Source organism: Tetranychus urticae, chromosome 1, assembly GCF_039701765.1.
Source record: "Tetranychus urticae isolate SD_2017Ah chromosome 1, NJAU_TeUrti_SD_1.0, whole genome shotgun sequence".
In the NCBI taxonomy this organism is placed as follows: Eukaryota; Metazoa; Arthropoda; class Arachnida; order Trombidiformes; family Tetranychidae; genus Tetranychus; species Tetranychus urticae.
This window is the reverse complement of record NC_142958.1, coordinates 22,458,789-22,486,027: the sequence shown is the minus strand read 5'-3', so window position 1 is coordinate 22,486,027 and position 27,239 is coordinate 22,458,789. Positions and strand designations below refer to the sequence as shown.

At 32.3% G+C, this 27,239-nt stretch overlaps 1 protein-coding gene and 1 long non-coding RNA gene across 6 annotated transcripts; one reads left to right on the top strand and one right to left on the bottom strand.

Moving 5' to 3' along the window:
- Window positions 1–12,121: 12,121 nt before the first annotated feature.
- LOC107362565 (uncharacterized) lies at window positions 12,122–21,087 on the bottom strand. Its single transcript, XM_015929662.3, has 3 exons — window positions 19,860–21,087; window positions 19,206–19,389; window positions 12,122–15,163 (listed from the first exon to the last, which is right to left on the bottom strand). The coding sequence occupies exons 1-3, from the start codon at window positions 20,976–20,978 to the stop codon at window positions 12,549–12,551; spliced, it is 3,918 nt and encodes a 1,305-aa protein (XP_015785148.1). The 5' UTR covers window positions 20,979–21,087; the 3' UTR covers window positions 12,122–12,548.
- Window positions 21,088–21,162: 75 nt separating this feature from the next.
- LOC107362566 (uncharacterized) lies at window positions 21,163–24,697 on the top strand. 5 transcript variants are annotated; one of them, XR_016197990.1, is made up of 9 exons: window positions 21,263–21,297; window positions 21,376–21,464; window positions 21,568–21,672; window positions 21,778–22,175; window positions 22,289–22,652; window positions 22,786–23,196; window positions 23,734–23,975; window positions 24,170–24,398; window positions 24,541–24,697. It is a non-coding gene; the product is annotated as an uncharacterized LOC107362566 (long non-coding RNA). The 5 variants fall into 5 exon arrangements; XR_016197993.1 differs by lacking the exon at window positions 21,376–21,464 and having other exon boundaries at window positions 21,163–21,297; window positions 24,173–24,398; XR_016197989.1 differs by lacking the exon at window positions 21,376–21,464 and having other exon boundaries at window positions 21,163–21,297.
- The last annotated feature ends 2,542 nt before the right edge of the window (window positions 24,698–27,239 follow it).

The window sequence follows — 27,239 nt, the reverse complement described above, 5'->3', positions numbered from 1 at the left end:
TTCATATACTGGGTCATTTCGGGTAAAATTTGCAGGTACATCAACTCTAGGCTTATAAGGTGGATAAATCTTGAATGTTAGATCGTACGCTCTATCGTAAACACTTCCGAAGGCAACATTTACACGTAAAGTGTCAGTTGCTATGTGTTTAAGTCCAAGAATAATATATGACGACTCCAAGTCATCTTTAAATGAATCCAATTTTTTTGTCAATTTTAAGATAACATTCAATCTTCGTAATGCACCACTTCGACATGTAGCTCGAGTTATATTTTCACTGTCTTCTTTAATCCAATTAATTTTCTTTCTTTCTATGGATTGATAAACATCAGAAATAGCATCACAGCCTTTCTCATTAATCACATTGAAAATTTCATGACTTTCATTGAAATAATCTTTGAAAGTTAAAATTTTCATCAATCCATAAACGTCTTTGATTATTCGTTGACATTTCCTCATAATTTCACAAATCTTGTTGATCTCATTGGATTTAGATGACTTAGACTTTTTCTTGGATGTAGATGTTGTGGTTACCAATGAGGAAGAGGTTATTTGATCTTTTAACGTTTTCAACTTATCGAGATAAAATGTCAAAATCACTTTTTGCATTTCATTTGTTTTAGAAGATTCTTTGATAATTCCTAACTCACTTTGAGCAAGTTCAATGAACAAGCGAGCTCTATCATGTTTGTCATTAGTTGGATGAGTTTTCAATGATCGTTTAAAATAATCAGGATCCAGAATGGCTTCCAAGTCATATGGAGATTTAGCATTCTTATTTAGTGAATCAAAAGTGTCGTTACAATCATTTACAAGTTGTTCCATCTTCGCTCTAATTTTACAATCTATATCTCTGCCACGGTAAAGTTCAGTTGAACGCATTACAATACCATTCCACCTCTCCAAATTATTATATAATATTTTCAACGAATCCAGGGTTTCACTAATAACTGATAATTTAGTTTTTTCAATAACAGCATCTCTATCGCTAGGAAATGGATAATCCTCTTTGACATCGAGTGATAACTCTTTTAAATTATACGACAGAAGTGATTGTTCAAGTGAATTGATTGTTTCACTGAGTAAGGCTGATAAGTTATACCATTTGTCTGATGATCTATTTGATAAATCGATAATACTAACTGGGCACTCCATATTACTGGTACAGTCACAATGTAATCCATACACTTTCTCGTTTGTAAATCAAAAATGAATTTAGTAAACTGCTATGTACTTCTATGATAGCAGGTGATGAGTGTAAACAATAAAATTTCAAAAAAATGTTTAAGAAATAATTGAAAATATTAAAAACTGGGTGAATAATGAATATTGAGCTTCATGACACATTGAAATTACATGGTTGAATTGCACTGAATAATCAACTTATTTATTAACAAAAATACTGATAAATTAGAAATGTGAATTACTGTCAGCCTCCTAGCAGTGAGTTTCGTCTGTGACGCAACATTTTGAAGCGCGTAATTTGATTCGAACAAATTTTCAAATATTTTAATATCGCGTTTTACATTGAACTTTTCAATATTATATTTACTTAAATTATTATCGGCAGTAAGAAATTTTTTCAAATAAATATACAGTAAGATCCCAGATAATGAGAGTATAATAAAGATTGAGGGCCATTGAAAAATCTCCTGACAGTATCTGGTAATCAACTGTAACATTGAATTGATCGGTTGATTTTTCATCTAATAAGCACAAAAAAACTGATATGAAAATTAGTCTTTCAAAATGAAGATCTCCATTCAAGAATAGCGGTAAAACTGTGATAAAATGTAGTTGTTCAAATCAACATCTACAGATGGCACTGTCTGACTAAACTCTAGTTTACTTTCCATTCAAAAATTTGTTTCAAAAAAGTTAGAAAATCCAATTTCTGAAATGAATTCCTTGTTTTTGGCCGCCGAAATCAGTGTTAAACTTTATTAAAACCGAAAAAATATTGTATGAAGACTCTAGTAAGATCACATTTCTGTCGAACACAAAAAACACGAGTTTACAAAACCATTTAACCAAATTGCTAAGAGTTGAGAAAAAATCACAATGATTAAAAAAAGAATCAAAGAATCGTTCTGAGGTTGAAATTTATCTCAAAAAGTGAATCAGATATCATTACTTGAGATGCATATTTTGAGCTTGTTAAACTTGTAATTAGCTGTTTGCATGCTTCGTTTGTAACTTAATTCATTGTCTATTCCTGTCTATTCTGTAAAACAATTAGCAGTCAATTCATAGTCTCATCATTATCATGCACTTGCACAGCCACATAAGTATCAAATGATTAAACAAAACAAAAATTGGCAACAATCAAGTCTCAACTCTTTAAAGGCTCAAAACTGACGGATAAAGCAAAAAACTTTACGACTGGAAAAGTTGCTGTTGAAAGAGACACCAAAATGTTTGATTTGATGCCAAAGAAAATGAATTGAAGCACAGAAAAAAAGAGGAAAATAAACTGACATGATCATGTTGAAGCTCAATATCATTAATAATTTTTGAACACAACATTAAATTTAAATAACAACATGAAGTTAATTAAATGTCTTTTCAAACCGATGCCTTTTCCATCATTAATCTCTTGCCTTTTCCCTATTCATCTTTATCCTCATCATTATTATCATCATCCAGTCAATACAGATTAAACTGATATCAACAGGTTTTTCATTTGTTGGAGCAAAAATTGAAACAAGAAGAACCCAAAAACGAGTATTTTTTTCCTCTCTTTTACTGAAACAAGAAATACCTTTTTTTATCCTACCTTCAACTTTACCTGGCAATGATCAGGTAGAAATGATGTAAAAATGAAAATGTTGCAAAGTCTGTTGAAGAAAAGGTAAGTTGAAATAATAATGTTAGGCAACAAACTGAATATAGTTAGCAATTAATCTTAATTGAAATGAATTTTCAGTTGTATTGGAAGGTAAAAAGGTAAGCAAAGCTCGTCAAATCAATTAATTAATGATCTTTTTGACTTTTCCAGTCAATTTGAGTTTTCTTGTTGTTGTTCACCAAAAAAAAAACAAAGCGCAAAAGTAAAGGGCCTTCATTAATGCGCAATGCAATTAACCAACTTGAAGATGAAACCAACAATTAAAGGAAACGTTAATGAATGTGTGTTTGAGTCAAGACAATTTGAGTCCAAATAATTGGCCCAGCAACACCAACAATCAACCAGCGAAAGTTAACAATCATTAATAAATATTAACTTAAAATTAGATTAGTATCCATTTTGGCCACAATAGACTAACTAATGACTTGTTTAAGTTGACTCAATTAAGATTGATCAATTGGTTTTGTCTTAAGAGAAGTAAAAAAAATGTATAATTAAAAGACTAGCATTTGATTAGTAGGAAAGGTGGAAAAGGTAGAAATCTCATTAAAAGGTATACTTAATCATTGAATCATTCAATTAACTTGGAGCAACACGATAAGTAAAAATGATTGAACAAGGATTTTTAATGAATCTTGAACATTGGTTTGGATTGGAGCAAAAAAAATGGTCAAATTTGTGCATTTGGTTTGTGCAAGTAAAGAGACACTTTTATCAACAAAAGGTAAAAACTAAATGAGGACATGAAAGATGAGGCAATGAAAACATTGGAATCGACCCCGAAGTTGGCCTGAAATGGCCTGAGGAGAGTTTATGTGCATAAAGAGACAGAAGCACAGAGCAACACAGAAGCAACAGGAATTTAAACTTTTCCAATTTTTTTGCTTCTTCTTTGCTGGTTTAATATTTTCTGTTAATATTTTTTTTCTTCTTCTTTTGCTTCTCTTTTTTAGGTGCAGCTACATCAAAATGAAAATAAAAAATAGTCGTAATAAGTTCTGTCCAAAGTCTCTCAACACACCCTTTTTTTGCAACTGAACCAGTGTAACATGCTGATCATGCAATGCCGATTGCTTGGAGCAACACACATCCACACACACATACACATATACATGAGCGGTAAAAGGGCAACAATTATTTGGCTCTTGTTGTTGTTACTGCTGCTGGTGGTGGTGGTTCAAGATGATGATTATGATGATGATGTTTTGATAGTAGCAAATGATGATCATCATAATGATTATAAGATACTAATGTTTCATAAATAATCTCTTTTTTGCTTCTCTTGTTTTCCTTCCTTCCAACTCTCCTCAAATGTCCGCTTGGACTACCATTTGAGCGAACAATTTCACAAGTTGAAATCATTTTTCAAACAATTAAACTCTCTACATTTTAAATTATTTTCCTCCATCTTCCTCTCTCTTCCTCTCTCTCTCTCACTGACGTATCTTCATTGTAGGTAGTTGAATGTGATATTAAGATTCTCACTGTATTTGCCTGGTAAATGAATGATTACACTTAACACTGATAAATCTCACTGTACACTTGAAGTAGCAAGACTCATGTGAAGACCCAACCCAGCAACCCACATCATTACCGACCAACAAATGCATCTCACAGTCCTACTCTGAACCATTATTATTATCAATCGATGAACTTTTCTTTTTTTTACTCTTTTCCAAATTGAATATCATCAACATCATAACCCTCGTCATCATCATTATCATCACAATTTCTCATCTCTCTTCATCTTTATTTACATATAATAATAGACAAATTTACTTTGAATAAATATACTCGGCTAGGTATTCCTATTGGTTTACAATTTCATGCAATTTCTTCTTCTCATCATTTCTCATCCTCATCTTCCAAACTCATTTTTTTCACTCTCTTCTCCTTTCTCTGTAAATAATCCTCTTGAGGTGAATTATCATCGTTATATTTGCAACTGTTTATTTGGCTAAATAATAGAAAAAGATTTTGCGAAAAGTTTTTTTTCTTCTTCTCCAAATTTTAGTCTTTTGCTTTTTGCTTTTCTCTCTTCAACCATCTTTTACCTTCATTTGATATACAAATTTTTTCCTTGGTTTACCTTTGAAAATGGTAAAATAACTTTGCAATTGTCAACAACAATTACAAACTGTTTACATATGAGAATAAGTTTATCAACAATAATAATTAAACTTTCGGTTAACTATCAACATTAGTGTTTCCATTGTTGCCCTTGTTTACCTTTAACTTTTTCTTGTTTGTTTATTATTTCAATATTCACCTTTATTCAAACAGGTAACATTCAACCTTGTTATTTATTCAGATGATAAAGCAAACAAGTTTTCCATCAATATCGCAATACCAATCGATACATTAGAAAACATTATCTATTATTAATAATATTAATAAACTTGCAATATTGATCTTCAATGGAATCAACAGCATTTCATTATTCGGTGAAGGTAAAAGAAGATTAAAAAAAGGTAGAAAGATGGCAAGAGAAAGAAAAAAAAGTAATTTAAATCAACTTGTATCAATAATATTTCATGATAATTCCTCACGCAAAACAATAATATCAACAGTGTAATAGAATGAGTTTGCAATTGAGAAAAGATCGCATTGTGATCTTTTTTTTCTGATCGCCTTTCAACTGTGCAAAATTGAGCAAAGAAAAGCTAATGAGAAAAGTGAATGATGATGGAAAATAATTATGTCAATTTGGTTAGACATTTAAATTGATTGATTTCCATTCAACTTATGCCCAAAATTTTGGGCTCAAACTTGAACAAGAACAAACCTTTTTTCTTGCAAACCATTTCAATGGGATTTTCAGTTGCAAAACTGCAATCTCTAAAGGCTAATGAGCTGGTCAACCACAAGGAAAGCCTTTAGTGACGCACAGAAGGTGCTCTTGTCAAGTTGAGTTTACCTGATTAACCCTTTTTCCTTAAAAGCCGAGCAACTCATTTATCCTCTTTGTTAACCAACAACCAAAGACAGTCTAATGATGGGTTTAAAAAGTAAACCTTTGAGCGAGACAACAACAGCAAAAAAAGAGAAGCGAAAAAGGTAAAGTCAAAAGTTTCTCTTGAGAGTGAAAATTAAAGTCAAAAAAGATGAGGATAAAGATTATGAAGATGGTGCTGATGAAGATGATGATGTGAAGAGAAGTGAAAAGAAAAATGGCGATTCAGGTTTACTTGGCCCGGTAAACAGTAAAGAGGAGTGAAGAGAAAAGCCAAATAGCCAAATGCAAGAAAAAAAGAGAACCAAGAAAAGGATGAAAAAGAAGATGAAAAGGTTAAGTTGATGATGTGAAGTCGAATGTCAGAAAGAAAGTGGAAGATGAAGAAGATCTCCTCCTGAGTTTGTTACCTTCCTTCAGGCAATTGAAAGGTTAATTTGCAAAGATTTAACATCATAAAGTGAAGAAGGAATTGAGGGAAACACACACAGAGAGAGAAGAGATGATTTTGATGATGTAGATGATGAAAGTGAACTTGGTCGGCTCAAAGAAGAGAAGAGCAGAAAAAGGTAAAATAAAATTAGCGAACAGAACTGAAAAAAGTAATAAAAAAAGGCAGGTAAAAATGAAGTAAACTTTTCTCTCTCTCTTCTTCTTGACTTACAATTCTCAATGACAGTTATCAAATTAAACTGACTCACTGGTTGGATCATCATCCTGGCCATCTTCAACATCTTCATTCATTTGACCAGCAATGAGCAACCTTTTATTCTTGCCCATCTTTACCTGATTAACCTGGCTTCTTTATCTGTTCACTTTTTGCCTGCCATTCCACCGAAATGCTCAGCTTCAACTTGAACTTCTTTTATTGCCATTCTTCTCTCATGGTCTCACTTTCATTTCCTCCTCTCTTCTTGTTCATCATCCTTCTCATCCCTCCCCACCTTTTTCATACTTACCATTTACCTTTAAGTAAAACTTGCCTCAACAATAAGGATGCATCACGAGAATGTTAATTAATACTCTGAGAGAAACTTTTTTTTCTTTTCTTACCTTCTTTCAATTTACTTCTCAAACTATTGCGAGTTGACCATTGAATAATAATTCAAGTCCTATCATTATCATCATCATCATCATAATTTACATGTTTAAATTGACAGACAAACGGCGAATCAATTGATTAACCTTTCAGTTTTCTTGCTCTTCTTTCAATTACTATTTATCGTTTTCCAAATGTTTCTTTGCTTGCCATCACTTTTTTACTTTTCATTATTAAGACCAAATTGTGTTCACACACTTTTTAAATTGGACCAAAAAAGTAGATTCAAATTGAACATTTAGTTGCAATGTTAGTCAATTCATTTGCATTCATTTTCAATCAACCTTTCAAGTTTAATTAACTATATCAAATGGTTTCAATTTGCAATTTCATTTCGCACTTTTAAACAAGAATGAAACTCTCACCATTAAACATCACTTTAATTATATACTTAGAGTCACAGGAATGCTAATATCAGGTTGTCCGGGTGAAAATGATGGACATTTTATTCGTAAACAAATTTCGAGTTTTTCTTTCCAATTAACTCAATCAAAGCAAATGATCAACTTTCAAAATCAATTTTCAGTACAAAAAATGTTCTGCGAAAATTACCAAAATTCAATTGCTTTGCCATGCAATTCCAATTGAAAATCAATCTTTGCATAAAAGAATCAAACTTTACAATTTCACTAAAATCGATATTTCAAGTTCTTTGTAAATCTGCACCAAAAGACTCGAAAAAACTCTTCATTTTCTGAATCGAGCAAGAATAATTTTCGAGTTTTCATTCAGCTTCGGTAAACTTTCGTGGATTCCATATTCCAATCCATTCCAATTTTTGTAGTAAAATCCATGACAATTTAAAATTCTGTTGTTCCTTCCAAAGCTTTGAGTTTCTCCGATTGATTTAACTTTTGGTAGCAAAAATTTCCTGAATTTTGCAGATTCTACCAAAGTTTTGGAAACATGAAATTGATTAAAAAAACGATGACTTTTGGAGCAATATTTCAGCATTTAAAGACTTTGCTTCAAAGTTTACTTTACCGCCTATTCTTGGGCAAGTTTACTGAAGGACAAGACGGTAATAGACTATGAGAATTGAATCTCGAGGTAAATAATGAAATATGGTTGGACTGTAATTACTGGTTACAGAAGTATGGAAACGGGCAAAAGATATAATTGATCAGCATTTAATCTTTGAAACATTTAACTTTGGTCAAGGTAAAGGTAAATCTCATGTTAGTTGAGTTTAAATGTTTCACTCTCGGTTGGTGTCCATCAAATAAAGCAAAAGATGATAATAATATTCATTGGTTTTCGGCCGTTTAACGGGCTTACGATAACAGATAATAATCTTAACAAGAAAATCAAAGTTGTGTGATAAAACATTATGTAAAATGAAATGAAAGGTAGACACAGAACAGAAGAAGAGAAACAAGAAAAGGTAAAAACAATTTCAAGTTAAACAGCGAAAAGAGATTTATTGAGTTGAGAATTAATTTTACAATCATTTCTAGTCAATGAATATCTGAAAAGGTAAAACCAACTAAACTGATTACAATTGCAATGAAATGTCAAATTTTGACTTTTACTCGATAAAGTGAAGGAGAAGAAGCAAAAAATTGCTTCAATAATAAATTGAATGCAATATTCAAGTAAACAAATTGCAAGGTAATCTGCAAAAAGGTAAAGGTAAATGCAGAAAAAAAAGAGAAAAGATTATTTCTTTTTTCCTTTTTTCTCTTACAAACCATGGAATCACTTTGAGTTTACATTTTTCCGATTCTTACCTTTCATCATTCCCTGTCAAGGTAGCAACGGTTACGCTTGATTCGAGAAAAGATTTATCCAAATTTTTGGGTTCCTTCAATTTTTTGGCAAAACCTCGGGAAAGAAGGAAAAGGTTGAAAAGTGAAGAAAAGGCAATGTTAACAGGGAAATGCTGAACTGAACTGATGATAACAATTGGCTTTTGGCAATAAGAATAGAAGTTGGAAAAATCATGGAAATTGGAAAAGACTGAATTTTGGAAAAGAATTATTTCTTTCATTTCGTTTTCTCATCTGAGAATTTTTTTCTCTTCAGATTTTTGCATCTTATGTTGTCTTTCAATTTCATTTTGTCCACCACTTTACTCATCATAAGGGATAACTTTACCTGAATTAAAATTCTTCAAGTGTCCAGAATTTCTTTTTTTCCAAAGTTCAACATTTTCTCTCTTTTTGTCAACTAGAAAACTTTCATCCTCCAAACGCCTTAAGTAATGTTCATCGTTTTTTTTTTCTTTTTCGCTCTAAATTTGATTCTTTTTGAAATAATTTCCAACAACAGGATAAATTTACCATTCTTATTCATCTCATCTCCTCTGTAACTGTCCATTGTCCAGTGGAAACTTTTACCAGAAATAAAATGGAAAAAAAAGTTTTTTCCAATTGAATATTACATTTATTTATCTTTCAAAGGTTAACCTTTCAAAATATTGTTTCATCTTTTTTTCATCCTTCCTTTTTCACCATCAAATAAAGAGTGAAATTTTCATGGAAAATTGTAATTTCATAAAAATTCCATAAATTTCAAGATTAAATTCAAATTCTCCGAGTCTTTCAACTTTTCTCACAAAATTTACTTTTCCTCTTTTCTTTATCATTTCAATTCAATGTCCATTTCAAGTATTATTTGTCCTTTCATGCTCAACGCTTTTGACCATTCCAAATATGAGCAAAGGAATGGAGAAAAAAGCAGAAATTGAAAAGACTCATGAAAGAGTGAAACCATTTCATGTGAAAACTTTTTTTTCTCCAAACTCAATATTCAACTCAATAATATGCTAACAAGTTCATCATGTAATGAAGACCAATAAAAGTTTTACTTTTCTCCAAGTGAAATGTCCAACTCTATCGATCCAAAATACCTTTTTCCATGTAAACCTGAATCTACTGAATAACAGTAAATGAAGTGAAATTTACTTTGGAATATGAAATTTACAGAATTTTGGTGGAAAAACTAATTTCCCTCAAATCATTACCAGATTCATTATTCCAACTGAACCACACCTTGAAGTTTTAATGAGAAGAGAAAAAATATTCAATTTTTTTCTTCTGTTAACTCGATTGCGATAATCTACTGGAATCACTTTTCATGATATATTATCATGTTCATTATTAGCTGTTATCTGATTAATTTGCCTTCCTTCTTTCATGGTGATTCAAGTCACTTAATTAGCAACAGTTTATCTTTAAGAAAATTTAATTTCTTCCCTTGAGAAGAAGAAAAGAATTTCCTTCTCACCTTTTTTTGTTCTCCTTTGGATTCTCTTTTCATGATAAAACTCGTTTCAAGGTGCAAAATAGTCCATAATTGTTTCCAGGGTAACCAGTGTTCAACTTTTACTTGAGAATCCTAATTACAAGTTGCCTCATTGTTATCAGATTATAATCTAATCAAGTTACAGAACTGATTGATTTCACTTGAAACACTTTTACAAGTAAAATCAACTTGTAATGAAATAAATGATGAAAATTTACTCTTTACCTTTAGTCTTTTAGAGCCTAAAAGTTATTGGCAAATTACCATTTTACATGTTTTCCAATTTGATTATTCATGATATGATTACCTTTACATGAAAAGTGACTTCTGTTATACATTTCTTATTCTGGAAAAGTGTCTTTATTCAATTTTAAACATTCCTTCATTGATAAAAAAATATCTTCTTTTCTTGTCAAAACGTCACAAGAAAATAATATTATTTTGATAAACTTGAATTGAATTGAAAGCACAAAATTTAAATTTCTTTTGTCACATTCACAACTTGAACAAATGTGATCATTTTCAATGGTTAACAGTTTCATGGAAAAGATGAAAATGTTGAAAGATGGAAGAAAAATTTATCTGAATAATCGGATTTACCAGAAAAAAACTAAAGCGAAATAATCAAAGTTTTTATTTGGTCAAATAATCTTGTTATTGAGTTTCCAGTTGGCTTTGCTGACACTTAATGTAAATGATAATAACGAGCAAAAGTAAAGGGAAAAATGTAACTTAATCAAGTAAAGATACAGAAGGGTACAGAGGTTGGATGGGAGGTGTTGGAGGATGAAAAGAGCTTTGATTATGAAAAGATATTCACTTGGACCGATAATGACCTTTGGGCATTGCAACCGTTCAATTGATACATAACCATGAATCAAGGCATAAGGATTGGTTCACATTGAAGATGAGTGTTAGATTATCATCAAACAAGACAAAAGAAGAGTAAAAATGAGAAGAAGAAAATTTTCACCCCAAAATGATCTTCTTTACACTTTCATGTATTAACATTGCTATTGTTGTTGTTATTGATGTTGGTATTGATGTTGCCTCAACCCGTCTCTTTGTGCAATTTGAATTTACGGTTCAACTCGATGGATTCATTGAATGAAACAAAGGCGAAGAGAGAAAAAAAGGAAAAGAGGAAAAAAAGGTTTTACCATTTGATTTGATTGATGATCATCATTTTGTGTATTACATTTTCACTTTTTTTTTGTCTTCACCATCCTCTTTAATTGAACCATTGGGACATTCAATTTTCATCTGAATTCCCTTGTGATTACACCCTTTGTGATGGGACAATTCAGGGTAGGAATGAAGGTTGAATGACATTCAACATGTTGTACCTTTTGTTGTCTCAACTGTTGACTATGCCAAGGTGGCTTGTCATCATTATCAGCATGATACTTAATAGCTGTTGCGACTGGGGAAGGATCAAGGGTGGATAAAGGTTCCCTCAATTGGTTTACCGCTTAAGTTTGATCGCTTATTGTTTATGTTGTGATAAATTGACACTTTATTTTCATTTTTGCTCTTGTTCAATCTTAATTTACCTTTTATCTTTTATTATTGAAATGAAATGTCCAGAAATGATAAAAAAAGCGTAATGATAAATCATTTTTGATTGATTGTTTCAAGTGTCTAAAAGTCATTTTTGTTGTCTATTTACTTGGCTCAAGTGTCGTTTGAAAGGTTAATCTTGCCTTACATTTATTTTGAGATTAATAATGGTTTAATATTTAGCTTAATGTTTGGTTTAACATTCAATATTTGGCTCAACAAGAAACATTGTTTATCTCAATTTGGTGTTTTTATTGAATTATGAGCAGTTTGGTGGAAATTTTTCTTCTTTTCTGTTTTTTCCTTTTTCCTTGCTTCTTCCCTTATTTTGATTGAGTTTTCACTGAATTTTTTTTAGTCCAATAATTTTGAAAATGTTGCTTTTCAAATCTTGAAATGTGAAATGAAATGAAACTTTTTTTTCATTTGTCTATCAATTTTAATACATTTATATACATTATTACATTTTGTTCAATATATAATACAATTTTAATACATTTTTTGTTGTTTCTGATTCAGAATTTTTTTTCTCTCTTTTCTTTAGAGAATCTTGCGATTCTTGTGAGCCTTTTTTCAGCATTGAAATAATCATAGTTTGGATGTTTGTGGGGCTTAGATTATGATTATCACGTTATCAAATACCATGTTTAGCTTGATATAAATAGTTGTTTAGTACATTTTTATACATGGAAAAAATGTTCAATTATTTATGAGTAGAAAAAAAAGGATGAACGAACGAGAATTGAAGACAATTTTTGAAATCATCTTGAATTTGTGCAATTTTTGTAACAAAATAATTTGAAGATTATTATTTTAAGATAATCAGAGCAACTGATCAACAATTAAAGTGGTGTTAAATTGTGTTCGGCTGTTGACGATGTTGTTGTCACGGGCATTGTTGTAGTTATTGGTGGTTCAGCTTTTTTGGCACTTAAAGATGTTGATACGAGGCACCTTTGGAGAGTCCCTCCTCCTCCCATACTGATACCTAAAGAGGCGGCTCTATCGGGTGAAAAGTTGACAGAAGAGCCTGGATTGACAGCAGACCGAGTAACATCAAATTGAGATCCGCTATTGTGAAGTGACTCTAAATTATGGTAACCAAGGTAGTGGTTAGGTAAAGTTTGCTGGAAATGAAGGTGATGAAGATGGTGACCATGGTGAGCAGCGGCTTGGGCCGCTGCCATGGAATGTAGCCTGTAATTACCCAAAGTTGCTGAGGCAACAGCAGATCCTGCCGGTAAGATTACCTTGGCAACATAGGGTTCGTCGTCAATACACTCATATACATGTTCAATCATGTGATGACAAGAGTATGGATTACAAGGTTGTTTGGGATTGTAAAGGTGATAAAAGTGATTTGGTGTTGGTCCATGGGTTATCAGGTGGGGTGCATTATTTGCAGCAGCGGCAGCGGCTGCAGCTGCTGCTGTTAAACGTCGACAACCGTAATCAGAGCCACTCTCTGTAGTAGCTGCATCACTGGCCAAATAATGTTTGGATGTTGCATAATCACGAGCCATTGATGATAAAGCTCCCATGCTAGTTGAATTGCCTATTATGGGTTCAGTTAATTGAGCTGGATTACCAGTCAGGTTAGGAATAGATGGATTCTTGTTGTAACCTCCAACGACTATGCCTCTAGATAGTCCATCGTTAAGGCCGCTATTAAGAGGAAGGTTGTGAATTACATTTGGATGATTGTGATGATGGTGATGATTACCATGGTTGTTGAGGTAATCAGTTTTTGAGTCACCTTTTAAACACACAACATATCTTGCTGCATATGAACAGATTAACGAGTAGCGAGCACGAATATTTTCCTTGGTTAAACAGTAGTAGGAAAACACGAATAATCCAAGGGAGACATTTGTGAGGGCAAACAAGTATCCAATTGTTGATACTTTGTAGGTTAGATAAACAACACCGAGAGCACAATTTATGGCAGCCAGCAAATTGAGAGAAAAACGGAGAAAAAGTGAAATTTTCAGTTTTCTATTTAACATTAAATCGGTCGCAAATTTATCCGCACTTGTCATTAATCCTGGTGGATAAACAAAACTTCCAACGGGAACTGAAGGAGAAGCTGCTAGTGAAGCAGCTGCTGCTGTTGCTGTTGCTTGCAAACCGATTCTTGAATATGTCACTAAAAGAAGTATCAATCCAAGACCAGTGAGGATGATAGATGAGGCAATGACAAATGAAGCTAAGTGAGATCGTGCTTCAAGTGAGCAGAGATTGGCAAACATGGGTAAGGCCTGAGATGAAGTTGACCAAGAAATGAGCAAAATAACAACCAAAGGAACAGAATAAGATGTTATATAAAGATAACGCCTCAGTTTCACCGGATTAATGTTGCCGGCAAGAACCGAGGTAGTTGTCACTGTTGAGGCTGCATTCACTACAGCAACCGATCCAGATGGACCAAGAACAAGAGATTGGTCAACAAATTGTTTTCTTGTGAGACGATAATGAAGCTCAAAAAGATCAAAAAGAATCCAAACGAAATGAACAAGAAGAAAGTAATGGTATAAGGCAACGAGAAGTCCTAATGATCGCAGTGTTGAGGTGTTGTTATAAAGATAACCAGAACTAGAGGAAATTGATGTCATCAAGTTAAAGGAATTTGAATTGAAGTAACTTGGTGAAAAGTAAGTTCCCAAAATGAGGAGCAGCACTAGATGATCGAGCAATAAATTGATGGTAACATTTTTATGAATCAAAGCCGATTCTTTAGTTTGCAAGTTGCGAACCAAGACAAGTGTCACTAAGGCAATTAGAAGTATTATAGAGTTGAGGGTTGATCCAAGGATTAATAAGATACGAATGGTACCGTCAGTTTCAGGGTTACCATAATAGAGATCACCAGATGGAACGGTGGGTGTTTCTATGGGTGAATCAATGTGATCCATGATGAGTCCAAAGTAACCTAAATGATCATATTCACAGAATGTATGAGTCAGGTTGGACAACAACAAGTATGAACCTTTAGTTGACCAGTCGAGCTTATCAGGATCCCAATAAACACACTTAGGATTGGTAACATTTTGTACCAATAAATGTCGAAATGTTATCTTAATCCATACTGAACCAGTCCTCAAGGAATTGTAAGGAACTCTGGAGACGGTTGATCCCACTAAACTCAAAGTAGTTCCAATAATGTCACTGTTGAGTATTTTAAAAACGCCTTCGTCAAGAGAAGGTGGTTTATAGTATTCAGGCTCCAAAATAGAGTCCAGTCGTTTAAACATGACAACAAAAAGACGGGTAAAACCATTATTGAGTCCGAGGTCGAAAATTGCTTCGGTAGAAAGTTCAACTGAGTTTCCATTGAATTGTGAGTAAGATGCATGATCTAAACTAGTTTCAGAATCATCTGAATTCGGTGGTAAGGGAAGAATCAGTTTACCAGGATAATCTAAAAGATCTTTGGCGTCTCTTGTATGAATAGCTAAATCTGAAAGGTAAGAGGATAAAAGTAAAATGAGAAAATATGGATTAGTAATCACGTGACAGTTTAAGTACATGAAATATTGCATGATGGTAGTTAGTTGAGGATCAAATTTTCAAGAGCAAAGAGTTATTAAGGATTGAATTGAATAACAGGGGAAATGCGGAGGAAGGGAAAGAGAGTAAAAGACAAAGTGAGAGAGAGAATAATCGATTAAATTTAGAATTTAATATCTCCAACAGGGTGCCAAATATTTTAGAAGAGATGAAGAAATGAAAGAGAAAAGAAGCAAAAAATTCAGAGATGTTGTTTTGAAAATTTTCTAACTTCAATCTGTTCAAATTTGTTCCCAGAAGATGCATCATCATCGAGTTTTTAGCGGTATCACAAGATTGAAAAAAAGAGGAAAAGATGAAAATGCAAACTGAATATATTGCTTTTCTTTATGTAGTGTCACTGAATTCAAGATTATAGGTTTTTTGTAGCTCAATAATGATGGAGTGAGAGAAAGACCCGAAAGATGAAAAAAATGATAGAGAAAAGAGAGAAATTGAGAAAAAAGATAAGGAAGAAGAAGATCAATCATCTTTAACTATCTAATATGCCATAAAATTGAAATACATTGCATACTTCATTTTGACCATCATATTTATATAAAAGTAGATAGACTTTCATTTTTCTCAATCTATTTTACAATAGAGAAGAAAAAAGTTCAAAGAAGAAAAAAACTCAAAGTTAGATATCAATTTGTTAAAAGGACATAACATGAAGTTTACAATTTTTTAAGCAAATTGCAAATTCAATGCACCAAATGAAGGGAAAAGTTGAGTAAAGGGAATCATGACGAGAGTAAGATGATCTGATACATGTTTCTCATGGCATTATAAGCAATTGAAAACTGAAACTATAAGCTATCAATGGTTGGTATATTGAATTTGATATTGCATTTGTTTTTCACTCGTTAGTTGGAGGATGGATTCATGATCATAAGAGATCATTAACATTTGGAATAACTTTCATTTTAGAATCATTAATGGCAATTCAATTGTTGCTTGATGTTGAAGTTAGGAAACAGGAAAAAAATGAAGACAAAATGAAAGAGATGATCGTCAAAATGGTAAGTAAATCATAGACTTTTGATATATTCAAGATGATTATTTGGTAGTGTTCAGATTACCGTGTAAAATCATAAGAGATGTTTAGTTGGTAGACCCCAACTTCACATGTTTGTAACATGTTTATTGCCTACTTGCTCTTGTGCTTTGCATCTCTCTCTCCATAAACACTATTTTATTCAGATACTTTTCATACCCTATCTTTGTCTGACTCCTTGTTTTTTAGATATTTTTTGATGCTTTGCCACATTTGTCAAGTCTGGGTTAAAATCATATCCATGGATGAGAGGGTATAATGATTGTAATAATGCTGTTGATGATGATGGTGTGGTGAGATTGTAAAGGCACAACAACCACTTTGTGGAGATGATGACAACCCAGAAATGGGTTCTTCATTTGATGAGAGTAACAGAGGAAAAAAATAAGGTGAAAAGAGATGATGGCAGGAAGAAAAGAAGCAACTCAATACGAACATGGAGAAGCAGAAAAAAAACTAACGAGAAATGAAATGTTGGTAAAAAGGTATAGTTAAGTGAAGCAGAAAAATACAGAAATGTCTATGGAGTTTCTTATATAAAGAGACGAAACAGAAGGCAAGACAAAAAAAAATAACTACGAAGAGAGTAACTAGGAGGAAACCATACTTTAAAGAGCAATTACCAGCCACAGAGAAGAGATATACAAGAAATATCACAGTATGGATGGTTGGACAGTCAAGTTGATCAGGAGAAGGAGAAAAATATATATATTGAAGATGAGATGAAAATGATGGAAAGAGGGAGGAGAGGAGAACAAAAAAGGTCACATAAAAAAATAACTTCAAGAACATATTCCATAGATACTTATTTAAGGTAGTTGAATGGGAAGAACAGGGATGTGAAAAAAATAGGTAATCACATGATGGTGAGATATTTAGAAGTAACTAGATATAAATAGAAATTGCAACCCTCTAAATTATATTGAGAAGATGATGAAATTTCAAGTGGACATAAGTAGAGAAAGTCAATGATATTACTGGACATCTATTTTTTACTGTTTTCATTTTACTTTTCATCAAACTCCATAAACTAGAAGAAGAAAAAAACAGTTTCAAGAGAATGACTGGAAATGATGAAAATGATGAAAAGTAAAAATGATAACTTGAAATTTAAACAATATCAACATGAAAATAATCACGTTTGATGGTTAAACTAAAAAGACTAACAAGATTTTTTTGAAAGAAGTTATTTTCCAGTTGAGAAAATTTTACCCATCAACAAACATAGATTTCAAGTTATTTAAGCTTAAGGAGAGAGAAATCAGAATAGAAAAAGGAATAGTGAAACAAATAAAAAATGATGAAAATGAGGTAAAGAGAAAGGGATAGAAAGATTTGTTTGTAAATATAATTCTTTCTTTTTTTTACTCAACGAATGAATGTCAAAATGGATGCTCACAGAGTGAGTTTAATTTCCTTTTCAAGAATATTGAGTAAAAAGGAGCAAAAATAAAGAGAGATGTTCATGAAATAAGGAGGCTGAGAAGCCGCAGGAATCATGTTATGAATCGAGGATGAAATGATAGCAAGTTTAAAGAGACCATTTTGACATGTTAGGCTGAAATATTGTTTCAATCATCTTGATTCTATGATATATTGTACTTTTTCCCTTCAATGTTGCTTTGCTTATTCCTTTTTCTCATCACAAACTTGCTTCCTAAAGCTTCTTGATGATGATCATCATCTCTTCTTGTATCCCATCTCTTGCTTTTCTCACTTTTTCTTCTCCTTTTTTCCCAGAGACTCTTTTCTGTTTCATCTTATTCTCAAATCAATTTGAGACTACTTACTGTGTGAAGAAACAGAATAAAAGAAGTTACAGACTGATAGAAAGACAAAAGACAGTTGAAGGAGTAAGGAACAGAGAAGAGCAACAAAAAGGAAGAAATAGACAGAATGAAAAAGTGAGAGGAAAATAATATAATAAAAAGTGAAAAGATCATATTAAGAAAACCCTTGAAGAAAAATTTCACCAACAATTTCAAGTGACGATAAGAGGAAAGTTATGGTTGTTGTTACATCTATTAATATTGTTGTTATTGTTTTTTTTCTGAATTTAGCTTTTTTCAGCATTTTCAGCATCTTTGGATAAGCTCTTTTTTTCTGGATGCACTGTTGGTCTTTACTGATCTATGGAGATTGAATTGAAAAAAAACTAAAAACAACAAAGATGTTAACTTCAAGTATTGTCATTGCTTCATGTAATGAGAAGAAACACCAAACTTTGCAACGATAAGAGCAAAAAAGGGAACTTCGCAAGTCATGCGTTTCATTTTACAAGGGAAGATGAAAGAGTGAATAGAGTGAAAGAGGATGGATGAAGATTGAACATCGTTATAAAAAGGTTGAAAGCAAAATTTAAAACTGCTGCAGAGTGAGGAGAAAGAAAAGTCCAGAGGCCAAACTCTTCACGGATCAGTTAATAGGCTAATAAAGAATGGACTTGGTTCATGTTGGACCTTTTATTTTTTAACACAGCAGCTAACTATTTCAAGCGTACTCTTCGCCTTGTTTTTGACTACATCATCATTCAACCTTTTTTACCGTCAGGTCCAATTTTTTTTATATATTCCTCTCCTCCTCTTGTTTGTAATTTAAAACAAACAGCAGGCGAGTATAAAGAAACAGTAACACCAATAATTTCAAAGACAAAGAAACGTCAACATGTTAAATTATCGTTGGTTAAAAAACTGTGACCTAGTCGAGAGATATTTAGATTTCCTTTTTACATGTTATGATTGCTTCAAGGGATGATGATGGATGATGATGATTTTGCAAGTAGAAATTGTCAGAGAACAGAATGATGAAAGGGAGAAATTGTAGGAGGGAGAGGAAGGAAGAAAGGATAGGGAAGAGAGGAAGAAAAATTGCTACATGAATAAATTTTTAAACATACATATATAATCATGGGCACGAATGTAGTCACTGGCTGTAGATTTTGTATCCGCCAAAAGTAAACTTGTCCTTTCCAGAGTGTAAATTAAAGCGGTGGCAGCTTCTATTCGAATGTTTGGTCTCAATTCAAGCCATGAATCTTGGTGATTTTTACGTAAAAGATTACTGCAAGAATCTTGCATGGACTGTAAACAAAGGAAATAGAGAAAAAAATCAGAATCAGAGAAAAATGATATAAAGGTGATGGAATTGATGAATAAGAGAGAAAAAAAAGTAATAGGTAACAAAAGAGATCGAGAAAGAAGAACATCAATCTTTTCATAATCATCGCAAGAAATAAAAGAAGGAAATTGAAGCAAGCAAAAAATGGAGAAGGTTTGGGATACGGATGAAAGGTGACTCCAAGAATAGCAGTCTAATGGAAATAGCTTGATTAATCGAGAATAAAGTGTAAAATTTTCAGGAGTAAAGAATGAATAAAGAGTTTCTCATGAATGAAGTTAAAGTGAAAGGTTGATAAAGAAATCCTTATCGAATATGCAAGTGTTTAAATTTGATGATGTGATTTGAAAAGTAGAGAAATTCTTGATTGATTGATAATAGAATTGTTTGCTATTATTGAAAAGGCAATGATGATCATATAAAGGAAACTCACAATTAATAATTCTTTAATTATTTGACTTCGCTGACGCTGATCAGGAAACTGTTCAACAACTGCTTCCATTTTAAGAACGAGCTGATTAATCAATTCGGTTGCCCGATAAACATCACCTCCATATAAAACTAATGAACGCGTTTTAGACTCTAGTTCAGCAGCAATGCCAACTACAGCATCTCCTTTATTCAATCTATTGGTTAAATTTGACATCCACAATGATTGACAATCACTAAAATCTGGTTTAGGTGGTATCCATTGTGGTACACCTTCTTGACGGACACAGGTCCAAACAGCTCGACCCTTGGACCCGTTTGGACAAGCTTGAGTAGCTTTTTGACCAACTTCGGTATAATTCCAAAAAAGGTCTCGAGAAAGACCAGCTAGGCAATGGTTATTGTTGAGTGAATGTTGTGCACTAGATTCACTAGCATATTGAGCAGATTGTCCATTGGAATCAATTGGCCCATCAAAGCTCGGTGTTAAACTCCATAAATCGGGACGAGGTGTAGTTGAACGAGGATATGGATGTGGAACGTAAATTGTATCATTGTTATTAATATAAATATCTGAAGGAGATGGGGAAACAGTTGGACTACTTGTACGTGGAGCAATATTTGGTTTAATAATTGGTGGTGGACTTATAATCTTTGGTTTAGAACTCTGTTCAGAAGATTGAGAGGATGATCCTGACCAGATGTCATCGACCATAGATCGGACATCCGAAGATCCTGGACGAGATATTTTAGGCACACATTCATAATGAACCTCAAGATATTTATATGTTCCAGGACATGGATCACCAAAAAAAGCACTAGAAGCTGGAAGTAAACATCGATTTTTATGATTACAATTTTGTTTGATAAGGGCAAAAGATCCGGGTGATGCACAATTTACACTCCACTCAAGATTTCCTTGAGTATTACATGTTGAAATGCTAAAACGACCAAAATTAGCTCGTATCAAGTTTATGTGGTACGGTTCATCACAAGATAAGGTTAAACTTAACCCTTCACAAGCATATCCGGTTCGGTGTTGATTGGAACTAGAGTCACCCTCTGAAAGACCAGATACCAGAAGAACCAGAGGTATCAAAGTGAAATAAAAGGTGACCACCATTTATAATCATATCACTTTAATTTTGTTAAACAATAAAAAAACAGTTGAAAAAGACCATCTTTGTGATGACTCTACGGTTGAATTTGAGAGGTGAGGCTGGTAAGACTGGTTTACTGAACAAAAGAACAGAAAAATTCTCACCAAAACCAGCGATTGTGCTGCCCTCTTAACTAAAAAAGTAGCGCCATCTATGAGCAAGATAAGGGATCTTTGCAAATGTTGGTTGAAAAGCTTTCAATAGTAAGGTGATGAAGGTATAGAATGAAAAAAAGCGTCTAAAGAAAGTAAAGTAAGAGGTGATGAGGATTGAAGAAATAAGGTAAGTAAAGGTAATGTAACAATGAACAAGTTTTTGAGAGTATTTCAGTCTCTTCTTTTTTTGCTGGTCTGGTACCAGTTTGTTCACTGATAAGAAACCAATGAGCCGAAGGTTGTTGATTCAACTCTTCTTCGCTTGGTCTTAGGCCTTAGCTTTTAGTGGTCAATGTAGGTTTATTCAAGTGAATGAAAGCCTTATTTTTAAATTGAGGTTTCTTTCTTGCTCATCTAATTTATAATATTTTTATTTTCTATTTTATTTTTATTTTAGATATGATTATAAAAGGTTCAAGGAGGAGAAGAAGAAAAAAAGCTAAAGAAAGGAGGGAAAAAATAAAAGAAAAAGCGAGCTAAATGGAAAAGAGATTGATAAAAGGTATAAAGAGATGATAAAGTTAACAAAAAGTGCGTTAAATGGTCAAGAAAATGTGACATACGCGTTAATACATTATTCTTACACTATGTCTATCCTATTGTTCAGTGTTTTCAGCAAATGTTTTGTGCTTCATGGTCAAGCGAATTGGAAAAACAAGATCAACACGAGAAGAAGGAAAACAAGGTAAAAGGTTATTATGGACGACAATGAAATAAGATGTTATAAGTTGGCGCATTGGAGGACAAAAAACGCAAAAATAGTCAAGTATAGTGACAGTGTCATGTGGATAAATAGATGAGCTGATAGATGAGGAGATGAAGGAGAAGAAAAGCTTAAAATGATTTCTCGAGTGGGATAAATTTAAAAGCAGCCAAAGATAAGGAATATGTTGAGAGCGACGAGAGAAACGAAAATTGTTTTTCTTTGGGAAAGAAATTTTACTTTCTCTAGACAATCATCAACTCATATGGTGGGCCTTTTCCCGATGGTCAGTCAAAAAGGAGGTTAGTCAAGTGAATGAGATTTGAATTTTAAAAGAGTTTTTAATGGATCTTTTTCTCTTCTTTCTTGTTTTTTTCCTCCTTTCCTACATTTCTGCTATTTCCCCCAATTTTAGGTTTCAATTTTACCATCAATTAACCCTCAATAATATCCAAATTGATACCCAGAGAGTGACAGAGTAGAAGAAACAATTGATCATCTGGCAAACATCATCAATTGGTTGATTGGATTAAATCAATCTTCATTAATTTGATTTCAACAGTAACAAATATTAGTGAATTAATATTTAAACTACAAGCCAGATAATGAGTTTGGCTGCCAACCAAAGATGCATTTTGCCTTTCAAGAGGAACTGTTGACGTCTTGATGATTCTTCCTCTTCCTTGGGCCAACAAATTGTCTTTCAAATTACAATCAAATTGATTGTTCAAATTAACCTTGAATTGAAAAATCAAGTTGAAACAATAAAACCAACAAAAGTTGCGCCAAACAACAACAACAACAACAGCAAACATTAACAATGTCATCTTTGTTGTTACGATTACCCTTAAGGTTGATGTTTGATGCTTATTTAATGCTTTTTTGTTTCTCTTGTTTTTTTGTTGTGTACAGGTTACAATGTTTAAAGAGAGGATATAATACCAAAGGATGATGGTGATGATGATAACGATAATGATGATCAAGATGGAAACGCTGATGATGAGGGTACAAATGAAGAGTATCACATTTTTGATCCTATTAAGATTAAGAGGAATCAATCTCGAGAGAATCATTCTATATCCAAAGGAAAAAAAAGAGGAAGAAGAAGATGACGATGGCAAAAGAAAGGAAAGACAAGAAAAGAAAGAAACAAGATAGACTGGTACATGCAATAATCTTTTCTTCAACGCCGAAGTTTTCCATTTTTCTCAAGAAATATCCAAAGAAAAAAAGAAAAGGAGAGAAAGAAGAAGAAGAAGAAAAAAAAGAGGAAAATAACATCTCAATAACACATTGAAACGACACATAAATACACAGAGAAAAGTAAGACATCTTTTTCTTCTTTTCATCTCCTCCTTGTCCTCCTCCTCCTCCTCCTCTTCCTTCTCCTCCCTTGAAGTTAAACACAGCCAAGTAAAGTTTTTCAACATCTTTCAAACAACTCATTGTCACTCATTCAGGATCACCTTTCAAACATTCCTGGCCCTTTTCTTGTCCTCTCCTTATCCATATTTTTTTCATTATTTTAACATTTCAACTTTTAAATCTTTGACTTTTTTTTACTATGCACCTTACCAGCTTATCCCATCAGAGATTCACCCTTGCCCATTATAACATCAATATTTGCTCCTCAACTCACAAATAACATTATCACTATTAATATATTAATATAATCTATACAGATATATATTCATCAATAACAATACTAATAACAATGATAATAGTCTTTCAAATATAAGCAAATATTACCAACAATAGTTATGCATATTATTTGAGGATAAAATTGTTTACCATTATAATTGTAATAAGTTACAAATTTGACTTTATCCATCTTCTTTTCTCCTTTTCCTTCTCTTTTAGGTTTACTCTTTCATTTCATTATTGACCACCTTTTGTTATTATAATCACAAATTACGGAATTGCCGTAAGCACTAATCTGATTGCAGACATGGACATTATGGACATTACATCACCCTAACTGGTCACCCAGAAAGCAAGAAATAAACACACATCAAATGGACCTTTCAACCCACCTTGACTTAGCCCATTATGATTTTACAAGAAAGACTATTTTTCATTTAGTTATTATATTTTTTTGCATTGTAAGTAAAATCTCTTAAGAGTTTACATATTCATTCAATGTGTGTAGATGAATCTGTTAAATTTCTTTTGGGTTAAACCTTTGACTTTTCAAAATACAACTTTTTCGGCCTTTTCTTTTTTTCTCCGCCATTTGATTTCTTACTAATAAAAGATATCTAATTCTTGTTTTTCTTCTTCTTCTTCTTTTTCCTAGAAGTATTCACTTGGCAAAAGTAGACAACATGGTAACTCTCATCTGGGCACAAAAGGAATTAACCTTAATCTTAGGCTTTTAACTTATCAACAGAACATTTAGATAACTCAATTTAGCTTCAGGATGGTTCCATTTCATGTGTAACTTTGACAGTTTTTCTGCTAAATCAAATTTGTTTAATATATCATCATCACTATCATCGTCATACTCTTTTATCCTCATCTCGGCGGTATCTTGCATTGTTTCTTGTCTCTTTTTCGCATCATTTTTTAACAATCATCAATTTCTGTCTCCATTCATTATTATCTAATATGTTTTTTTCTTATTTTTTTTCTTTTCTCTTTTTCTTAATCATCTTTTTCTGTTTCTAGTTTCGCTCCAATCCTCATCATATTATCATCATCACTATCATCATTCCTCTCTCTCTCCTACTATCTTTCCGAATCTGTCAAAAGACTGTCAAATGTCAAAATCATGTAATTTCAAGTTTCTGTAAATGTTGAGGTTTTCCTCTGTTATTGTCAATGATTTCAATGTTTACTTTTTATTTCTCATGTACTTATACACACACACACACAGTATATAAGATTACTATATGTAATATCAAATGTCATTCCTTGTTGTTAAGCAGATTATCATGACTGATTAACTCATAATTAAGCTTGAGGGTAATTTTTTGCTTTCTAATAAGAAAACCAAAAATAATAATAATCATAACGTTGATGATAATGATAATAATAATGTTGATGTGGTTTGATGTGCATCAATGTTGTTGTATAAGATTAGTGGAAAAATAAAACTGTTTGTAAGCAAGAAGCAACTTAAGATCAATTGATTGTCAGTTAACAGTCGGTGGCAATTGCATATTGAATGAACTGAAAATGCATCAAATTAGCAAATAATCAATTGAGAACACACCTTAACTTATCATCATCATTATCATGAAAAGAAATCAACCCTTAAACCGAAAAATTTCTTTCAACTTTCGTCTCCATCTTTAAATTATCCAACTAATCAGTTCTTTTCTTTCCTTCTCTCATCCGTCTCTAGGATTTTCATCTTTAAATTTACAAATTCACTTGCAATGTGCAATCAGTTGATGGTTAATTTGTGGTGGTGCAAGAAAAGCCAAGTAATAGCAAAAATTCATTGCATTTGACTGTTTTGGTGAGCAAGGAAAAGCAAAGGGAAAGTTTACTTCAGAGGAAAGGCTTTTCACAACTGGCAAGATTGAAATCTTTTCAACCACAGTTATCATGAAACAATCCAACTGGAAATTATTTCAACTCTGTCAAAACCAAGTTAACCATATTTTATCATTATTTCAAGTTAGACTTTTTTATTTCACTTTAAATGAAATGAGGAGAAAGACTTGAAACAAGATGGAAACTGTTTTTTACTCTCATCTCTTGATCTTAATTTAACCAAAATTTGAAACCATTAAGCTTAAACGATTTCACATTTTGCACTCTTTTTGGAGCAACATTTGGATCATCATTCAACAATTAATTACAATAATGACGGATGACATAACGAGTGACTCTTATTTTGATTTAAATTAAGAGCAATTGATTAATATCAAAATCAGTCAAATGTGGAAACTCTTTTTTTATTCCTATTCTGCTTCTTGATTTAACAAGCATTCATAATAACTCACCATGTTGATCTGTAGGGAAGAGACGACCCAAAATTAGGTTAGACTCACAAAGTTTAACATTCATTATTGATTAACATTGAATAAAAGATGAGAAGATAAATGGCTTTTAGATGGCAATCATGAAGATGAGGGTGATGATCAGCATTCTGTCATTCATTGAATCCAGATAATTGATAAACAAGTTAATTGAAGCCAATAGAGTTGAATTAAAAAAGGTAAATAATTGATGGTAAGTCGATGATTAAAATGAATAAACATTGGAATAACCGATTTCTAACATTTTTCTTCTTCTTTCAGATTAATTTATCATTCCAATAGCTAAATGGTTTTTGCATAATGCCGTTACAATCGACTGAACAATGGAACCAAATATCTGATAAATTCAAGCTGATTACCATTATTCTGATAAACTGGAATCAAATTTTAATATAAGAATAAAGAAAAAAGGAAAACAATTCCAATCAAATTATCCCGATAATCATTGAATTTATGAGCAAATTGGTTGATTAGTAAACAAAAACACTAACAGACAAAAGCATAATTTTCAAATCATTCAACTTATTTGGTCAATTTGCAATTTGTATTTCAATCATTTCTCTTGTTTTACCGTTGCTTTGAACAATTATTCATAAAAAAATGGTCTCATGTTTACCATTTTTTTACTGACCACAATAATTGACCTAAATTTTGGCGTTGCTCAAAAGGCTTTAAAAAGGCGTTGTTACAAGACAACAACTAGAAGCGTAGGTTGGGTTTGTTTTTGCTTATTCAATAGGAATGTCTCATGTTATTCATTGTAATACCGATCAGATTAATTGTTGAATTTCAATTGCAACATGAATTTTGCCTGATTTGCCATTCAATCAACGCCATTAACCGTTTACTTTCATCTTTCATTTTTGCATTTCATTATTTTTACCATTCAATTTTTCTCTAATTGGCTTTGCTTTTCAATATAAATATACTTTTTCATATTACAGCCAATTGGCCAACAATGCATGTAATGGTCAACATCAGCACAATTATATAATCAATGGACGAAAGAGAAAAGCCAAAAAAGAAGAGAACATGAAACTTCTCAAAAAACCTAACCTTATTTTTAACCTGATCGATGTTTCTTTTCATCTTATTAATAATGTGAATAGTAATTTATTTATCGTTTGCTTTCACTTCTTTTACCCAAAGACCTTTTTTGTTTAATCCATGAGTTGCTTCATGAATCTCATGCTGTGAGTAAATTTTCATACTGATTGAATAGCATTTCATGGATAAAAATTGCTTTCACTCTTAATAATACAATTAAGATTCCAGGTTGACCATTACATGAAGGAGAGAAAAAAATGATTACTTCGTTTCATCTTTTCTTGATTATTATTAATAAACATCAATATACATTGACAACTCACACACCTT

Bases quoted from the DNA above. Each gene is read 5' to 3' on its own strand.
- LOC107362565 (XM_015929662.3), bottom strand. From the start codon at position 20,978: ATGGTGGTCACCTTTTATTTCACTTTGATACCTCTGGTTCTTCTGGTA. The intron at 19,390-19,859 runs GTGAGTTTCCTT...CTTTGTTTACAG, and splicing joins TAATTAAAGAATTATTAATT to TCCATGCAAGATTCTTGCAG. The intron at 15,164-19,205 runs GTATGTTTAAAA...CTTACCTTTCAG, and splicing joins TCGTGCCCATGATTATATAT to ATTTAGCTATTCATACAAGA.